Source organism: Pagrus major, chromosome 11 (assembly GCF_040436345.1).
Source record: "Pagrus major chromosome 11, Pma_NU_1.0".
NCBI classification, from domain to species: domain Eukaryota; kingdom Metazoa; phylum Chordata; class Actinopteri; order Spariformes; family Sparidae; genus Pagrus; species Pagrus major.
The window spans coordinates 22,922,967-22,931,456 of record NC_133225.1 but is presented as its reverse complement, the minus strand read 5'-3'; the positions used below and the strand labels follow the sequence as shown (position 1 = coordinate 22,931,456).

The window sequence follows — 8,490 nt, the reverse complement described above, 5'->3', positions numbered from 1 at the left end:
CCAGGCGGTACTATTTTCTTACTCTCGGCTGTCACGCCTGGATACCAAGATGTACAGCGACCTATACAACACTGCTGTGCAAACCTCTTAATCTGAGTCAGCCATGTTGGTTGTTGTCAGCACTTGTCGTAAGAATTAAACCTCGGAGCATGGGCACCTACACAATGCATCTATGGTGTTTGAAGTGGTGTGATTCATAGGGACGAGTTTCCTTTGTAAAGTCCATGTAACACTGAACAAACGCAACAGTGATCTGTCACCTACAGTATGACACACATTCAAAAGCTCTTTTGGATGTGTAATGATTTAGACATTTTCATCCATCCACCCATCCCTGCATTAGTCCATTAATCTATTTCCCATTCATTCAAACAATTATTAAAATCACTGAAGCGTGATGAGACACCAGAAGGTTGGACTGTGATGTGGGGGCAGAGATGGCGAAAGTGAATACATCATTTCTCAAGTAGAAGTATAGATACTTGTGTTTTTTTTAAAAAAAGACTCTGGTAAAAGTAGAAATACTGATTCAACTTCTAAACTCAAGTAAAAGTACTCAAAGTATAAAAGTAAAAAGTATTCCTGTGAAGGACATTTCTACTGGCCATTTCTGTGCAAAGCTAACCGAACGTGAATATTTTCATATTTCATTTAATAAAAAAAAGAGAAGATAATTCCTCTCAAATGTATTAAAACTAAAACAACAAAAGTAAAGATATTTGTGTTAAAATGTAGGGATGAAAAGTAAAAAGTTGTCAGGAAAATAAGTACTCAAGTGATGATCAGGTACCTGATAAATCTACTGAAGTACAGGAATGAAGAATTTGTACCTCGTTACTTCCCATCTCTGTGTGGGGGTTATATGTACACAGTAATTTACAGCTTTTTTACTCATTCTCATCCCCATACCCCTGACTCTTATCTCACATCGCCCCTCTAGTTAGCTTTAACAGTTTGCTCACTCCACCTTTGTTTTAGTGATAATAGTATTCTGTGTTGATGTGTGGTGTCCTTACGCCTACTCATTCCACTCATATGAAAAGGAGCTGTTTGTTTTCTCAGAAGACTTATTTTCATCTGCTGCAAATGAGTCAAATGATAACATTTACACCATCACTTCATCATTAAAAATAATGAGTCACAAGGATCTTACAAATGTCTAAACACGATGACTTAAAATACGTTCATGAGCACAGTTTGTAGTTATGTCATCTCGCCCACTTCCACTCTCCATATTTGGTCACGGGGGCCATGTGTGCCTCCACTGCCATGTCATGACATCACCTCAGTGAAATTGTTTTTTATTTGGGTGAACTAGAGCGTGGTAGCTGGGCTTTCCAAGAGTCCAAACACAAAAATCACAAAAGTTCTCCAATTAGCGGAGCAGTGTAAACAAAGAGACAGGATTACAACGTCAGAAATGGGGGTGGGATCAGGTGGTCACTGTGGGGGTAAACATTGAGGTAAACATCGGTGATGAGTCAGATCATGCACTGGGCCAAGTGCCTGTTCCAAGTTCACAGAGTTTGAAATGCGTTTTGAAATGCGCAAGAACTGTTTTTTATTTTACTCACAAAGATAACCAGCTTCTTAGAAGAAGTCCACGCACTGGTGATGAATATGTTGAATATTGAGGCAAAACACGCCTTATCACTGGCTAATGGTTAATTGTTTATTCTGACCTTAAAGATGAGTCATATTGAAGTGTATCTGTATCTCTTAACCCTTGCTCTAAAAGTGGTTTCTATGTCACTCACTGCAAGTCCTTGAATGCCACATATACTGTACAAGTATGGCTGAGGCTCATAGGCCTATCCCCAGTGGTGGCCAGTGGTGGCTCACATGCACTGCAGGAACAGTCAAAATAAGATGTTTTGACTGGTTGGCTACCACTCACAATTTAGAAAAAATAATCTTAAAAAAAGGCAATATTCTCGCAGCAAGGGGCGTAAAACAAAAAAAACAGTAATCTTCCGTAAAGAAAATTCTTACTTGTAAATGCAACTTTAGAATCAATACTTCTTTTAGTGTTGATTGTCGCAAATTTTATCGAAGTTAACAAACATAATTACAGTATTAACCTTGAATTGAACATTTCAAAGTAAGTCATTTTCTGTTAAAAAAATTGACATTTTTATGGTAATTCACAGTTACAGTTATTTTACATTGGGCATGCTATTAAATTTTATGGATATTTTTTGTATTTCAAAAACACAAGGAAAATCTGTAAAATAAACAGAAACAATTCCATACTTTTTTTTTTCTTTTTACATTGTTACAGTGAATGCTAGTCTAGGTCCACAGCAACCAGTCTGGCTGACATGTTTGGGCCCTGCAGGAAAACCTCTTGTCCTCAGAAAAAAAAAGTCTAGTGGGAGGTATCCAAAAGGTTTTGATAAATCTCAGGCACGCTACTGTGTGAAAGTGAGGTGTTACCCGCTAGAGGGTATGCAAGCTGTGCCAGATGCGGTACTGTGGAAACACAGACACATGTATATCCTCAGAGAAATATGTGTTAGCGTGTCACAGTTAACTCGCTCTCCAGTTCTAAATAATTAGAAATCAAGTGCACCTTTGCAGGCAATATGTCAGAGATTATTGGAATTTACCAACATCAAACCACTTAAAGGTAGACGCCTTGGGATGTGTTTGGAGGTGTTTTCGCAAAGGTGTAAAGCTGTCGTACAGTGCATAACCCCATGTTTTTTTAATTTAACAGAGGTCACTGTAGTGAACTATGCAAATATTTGGACAAATGTTTTTATTTTGATGCTTTGACAACATTATTCATGAAAAATGAATGCCAATAAATCTATTTGAGTTGAACTGATTGTGATGACCATAACCCTTCTTTTGTCTTTGGACCTGAGCAGGTATAAAATCACTACTACCAAAGCTACAACCTTAATCCTTTAAAACGATTGGCCTGATTATCTCAGGAGATATGTCTGCACTACACATCATCAAATAATACTCTTCATACCCCTACATGCTGCTATCTGACATTATGACTGTTAAGCATGATAAAAGTGAGGCTGCAACAAGTGTTGATTCAGCTGAATAGAAAAAGAAGCAGAAAGCCAACAATAAACAACACCATTGCCAGAATAAATGTTTGCATAGTACATTTCTGCAAACCACAGATATGTTGGAATTACCCAGTCTTGTTTGCACAAATATGGCTGCAAAATGTCCTGATGGTTGCTGGTTCAAATGGTAAGCGAACAGTTGTCTCCGACAGTGGTCAGCTGATCGACACATGATGTGAAAGGTATTGTAGAAATGTTGATATAATATGTATGAAACATACAAATTTAACGTATCTATGATTTGCAGAAAAGTACAATGGAAACGTTTTATTCAGGCCATTGTCCTGATTATCAAATAGCTATTGTCAGACTCTGGACTGCCGGGAGATTCAAGATATATAACTCAGCAAGTTTTTAAAAAAGACAAAGTTGAACTGGCTCTACTGTATGTTGATAATATAGAAACCTGGAGCCAACAAGCTGCCTTTGTTGCAAGCCTGTTTCCTACAGTAGCAGTGGATGTGTTTGTGGTAATGTGTTTGGCAGTTTCTGCAGATAGGAGGCAACTCAATTTAATGCATGACATATCAAATTGTGGGTTAGTATTGCAAGTCTTTACTGAAAATCCTAACCGGCTTTTATGTTGTGGTTTTGGCATGCCTGCAGCCTATTGGGGTCACATGGGAGTCAAGTCTGAGTTACAACACCAACAGATGAGGTTATTTAACATGTGATAGCCTGCTTCAACAGGAGGGAAGAGAGACGTCCTCTGCAGTGGTATGTAACCCTGCATGTGTGCATTTTGCAGTTTTCTTACCTTGGTGCTTCTCTTTTGAACACTGATGTGTGATGATATGGATTCTTGCAGAATTCATGTGAAAAAGTAGAGATGCGATATATGTCCTTTTAGTTGCTATGTTTAGCAATATTCCTAAAATTACAGTCATTATGAAAACTGAGGTTCAGTCAAAGTTTTGGACTTTGTTTGTATAAAAGCATAAGACAGTTCCTCAAAAACAGAGGGGTTAAGTAAGGACCCCCTTCTGGACTCTAGATTTTGTTGTTGGTGGTCTAAAGACAGCAATTGAATGGTGGAACCTCATTCTTGGCTGAATCTCCTGTAACAATCTTAAGCTAATGGTGGTGATCGAAGTGGTGAGTTTTGCAACGCTCAATCTGTGAGAAGGAATCGCATTTAAGACCAGAGGAAGGCATTTTTGGAAATATGCCTGTTTGCTTTCTTGCCAAGAGGTAGATAAACATCTGTATGTTGAATATATAGTTATACCCTGCAGCGGGTTAGCTTATCTGAGCACAAAGACTGGAAGCAGGGGGAAATGATAAGCCTGACCCCGTCCAAAGGTGAAAAAATCCACCCACCAGTACCTTCAAAGGTTGTGTTAGAAGCTGGTTGTTAGTTTATGTTAGCGGACTCAATTTCTAAACTAATGTTAGCTACTGTTGCTCTCTGGCACTAAGACAAGGTACTGGAGAACGTGCATAAAGTCACGTCCTTTGGACTATCACGGAAAATCAAACTCAAGTACTTCAGAAATCCAGTCCAGCAGCATTAAACGACTTCAACAAATCATCTACAGGCTTGTATATTCAACAGAGACAGACAGGGAAGGTCTAATTTTTCACGTTGCATTACAATCTGCTCACATATGGCCAATTAAAAGGTGATTAATACAAACTGTAACATAGTGCTCCTTTAAAGCTCCCTAATCACCACTTTATGTCAGATTTGTGAAAATTTGTGAAGCAGAACTTCTACTATCATATATCAATAAAATGCAAATCAAAACTTTACTATCTTATGTCCTTTTATTCTTAGTTTATTCTGGACAACATGTATATTAGGTTATATTTCATAATTTCCCAGTGCACATTTTTAAATGGTAACCACATCCCAAATCAAATATGACGATGACGTTATTAACCATCATGTCGAGTCAGGGACTTGCCTTATTCATACCACACTAAGAAAACCCAAGACCCACGCTTTCCTTTTTGTGTATTCCCATGACTTTCTCCTGCTTTCACAATCAAAAATACACAGACATGGATGGTGACGGTGAAATGTCAGAGGCATGTGGATGTTTTTTCCAGACACAGCATGCACCTCCCACCTCACTGGCTTAAGAAGCTACAGGGGTAAGTAACGGAAGAAATGTTTACATGTAAATGTTTCCACATCCAGAGTGCTTTGGCCTCTTAAATCCTCTGAGTTTCTGTTCTGTTTATCTCTTTAAAGTTTTTTTTTTTTTTGGCAAGAAAACACAGAGACCTCATGGATATGTGTTTAAATATTGTATCACATTAAAGGATGTCACATGTACAAACCCTGGATTTATAAATAACTTTATAACTATAACTAGTGTACAGATCAAACTAATCAAATGCTAAAAAAAAAGATTTGAATTATTACATTTTTACAACATACAGCATGTAATATTTCTTATCATTACAAAATAAAACAATGAAATTACTTTAATTTACAGTAAGCTGGTTTTGGCTTTTGTTTGTGGTGGGGGTGAAAGGATTTGTGATTTATAAATAAATAAGCATTGTATCTCCTCACCTTACTTTAATCAACACTCAAATCTGAGAGCGCCCATATCTGGGACATTGAGGTTTCTTCAGCTGGTGGATGTAAAATTTCTCCTTTAGACAACATTCCTCAAATACTAGTGAGCTAGTGGAGATGTAATGGTTTGTCTATTTGCCACAGCCTTGTCTTTCATAGGTCTTTATACAGCTTCCTTTCTTCCTCAGCAGCTTGTTATTCTACATCATTTTCTTCCTCGTCTTCCGCACCAGGCATCTCTTTCTCTGGCAGCACGCCATAGCTGTTGAGGAAAGCCTCCACATCAGTGGCGAAGAACTCCTCGTTTAGGTGCTGCGTGCAGGCCAGGAAGTTCCCTAGCAGCTCTCCGGCCTTGTACACCAGCAGTGTAGGCAAAACCTCATCTGAGAAGCGCTCAGCGGCACCGGATGAGACAGCATCGATCCTGCAGAACTTTACGGTGGGATACTCAGTGGCCAGGCAGTCCAGGCAGTTGTTGAGCTCCTCACAACCTTTGACCCCAATCTTGTAGATGTGGACAACCACCACTGTGCTGTAATGCTCCTTCTCAATGACTTCCAGGAAGGCCTCTCCGCTGTCCAGGTCATGCACACCTTCAAACTTGGGCCCGAAGCTGAGTTTATCATGCATCTCCTGCATGCACCGCTTTCGGTATTTCTTTAGACATCCCTCATCCTCCTCCTTGAGAAGTTCATACTCTTGGACACTCATCTGAAAAATGACATTAAAACAATATCATTACAATTTGCCATTTCTAATGGTTATAAGAGTGATATAGCATGTGTCATAATGCTCAGTGCCTAGAAATCTCAATCAAAGCACAGTGTCTGCTGCCTATCACAGAAAAACTCTGCCATCTTTGCTGTTTTCAGTGTTACCTTGCGGTTAAGGTTTGCTCTGGAGTCATCTTTCGGCCTGCTCGGGGATGACATTTGTCTCAGCAGTTCCTTTTTTGCAGGAGGCAAGTTATCCTGGTCCATACTCTCCAACTTAAACCTCCTCCAGTCATTGATGACTCCCTTTGGACCTTTGGAGAAGGCAAATAGTATTTTTTTTCAGTTAATGAGGCTTTAACTATGAAACTATGCTCAAACTATCTAGTAAGCCAGTATAAAGGCAGACAGAGGCATGCGAAGTGCTTTACAACACTTGTCACATTCACCCATTCACACATACATTCATACACTGATGGCAGAGGCTGGCATGCAAGGTGCCAACCTGCTCATCAGGAGCAATTTCGGGGTTCAGTATCGTGCTCAAGGATACTTGGACATGCAGCAAAGGGAAGCGGGAATTGAATCAGCGACCTTCTGATTACTGGACGACCCATTCTACCTCCTGAGCCACAGCTGTCCCCAAATAATCAATGATATGAATATAAATATATATATGAATGATTTAAAGCTTAGTGACTAGGCAGCTATGAATCATTGGTAGGCATTGTCTCCCGTTTTAATTTGGGGATTAAAGCTTCATCCCAACCGTCCTGGAAGCACACTAATTGCACCACTGTTGCATAAGAAAAAGAAGATTAGAGCGTCAGTTAAACTGCCAAATCTTCACAGATCTGTAACCTACTTTACTCTGGTCATTCTGTTGTCTGTTTAGAGCCAACTGACATGTGATCAATCTTTTTTTTCTACTTGTAAAGCAAACAATATTAATGGCAATGACTAAACATTAGATCGATGAGGCACAGGCACAAACCACCAGGTTGTTAAGAAGCTCAGTTACCGTGCAATGTTTGAAAACAATGCTTCGACTCACCTGTGTGGGTTGCGGTCTCTTCCAAGTCAATCACTCTGTCAGACATTTTTCTGGTTAGCTCCCTGAAAGACAACAAAATGACAGTCAGACTGGTAAATGTAAAAGAGGTCATTCATGTTATGTGGTTACGGTATGCTTTCGATGCTTAAAGTGGTAACAGAAAACTTTCATCCCCTAGGGCACCGCTGTTGCAAAGACAACTGGATTGTTTCTGTTTTCCGCAAAGTCACAAGTAACAACAACACAGGAAAAACGATGATCGTGAGGTTTTTAGGGAACCAATGAAAATGCAGATGGCTTCATTATTCTATATCTATTACATCTTACAATCAACATTTACTTCATAATGATACGTTGAAGCAGAACGCTTGTCTATTTCCATAATAATGTTACTTCTGTAAGGTGTTCATGGTCTGTAAAACTGGTTTGTTCTCAACTCTAAAGCTACAGATTTAAAATCTTTGCACTGTGACGGATCTACTGGATACAAAGTTAGTCTCATGATACTTAATTTAATTAATGCAGTCTAAGAGGATTACTCAACTGCAACAGATCTCTCTCCTGCTCACTGTTGTTTTAAGATGGGGCAGATGGGATAGGCAACTGAAACTAACATGAAACCTTAAAGATAAAAACAAAACAAAAGTGTACACGAACGATGTGTGCATTTCAATTGTATATGTAGTTTTTTTAAACACATTTTATGAATATTTATATATTAAGAAAATTAACACATTTTATTCTTTTAGGTTTCATATTATATTCTTGGTTATCATTTGTGCATAAAGTGTCTTTGGTCAATGCATTTTCAGTACAAGTTATCCTGTGGTCACTCTTCTCTCACTGCTTTGTAATGTCTGTGGTGTCATTAGATGTGTGTGACGTAAGCAGATCCAGTATCTCCTGGCCTATGTCCACTGTTTCATTTACTGTAGTCTTCCTCCCTGCGTGCAGTCAGGGTGCTGACCTGGGTTGATGATCTTTGTGGCCACCTCCATGACCCCCAAATCCACAAATGGAGATTTGCAGTGATTAGTTCTAGCATGAGCAAATGCAGTCTTGGGTAAATGTTTCAGTTCTGTATGTGTGTGTGAGCAGGACACA

The 8,490-nt window shown here is 39.1% G+C and overlaps 1 protein-coding gene across 1 annotated transcript; it reads right to left on the bottom strand.

Moving 5' to 3' along the window:
• Positions 1-5,762: 5,762 nt before the first annotated feature.
• pdcb (phosducin b) lies at positions 5,763-7,433 on the bottom strand. The gene is made up of 3 exons (XM_073476377.1): positions 7,387-7,433; positions 6,498-6,646; positions 5,763-6,330 (listed from the first exon to the last, which is right to left on the bottom strand). Exons 1-3 carry the CDS (start codon positions 7,430-7,432, stop codon positions 5,815-5,817), a joined length of 711 nt encoding a protein of 236 aa, XP_073332478.1. The 5' UTR covers position 7,433; the 3' UTR covers positions 5,763-5,814.
• Between the last annotated feature and the right edge of the window lie 1,057 nt (positions 7,434-8,490).

What these genes read in the sequence shown, in the direction of transcription:
- pdcb (XM_073476377.1), bottom strand. Translation starts at nt 7,432, where the DNA reads ATGTCTGACAGAGTGATTGACTTGGAAGAGACCGCAACCCACACAG. An exon ending in AGAGACCGCAACCCACACAG is followed by an intron (nt 6,647 to 7,386) that starts GTGAGTCGAAGC and finishes CCTTCTCCAAAG; the next exon opens with GTCCAAAGGGAGTCATCAAT. An exon ending in GAGCAAACCTTAACCGCAAG is followed by an intron (nt 6,331 to 6,497) that starts GTAACACTGAAA and finishes GTCATTTTTCAG; the next exon opens with ATGAGTGTCCAAGAGTATGA.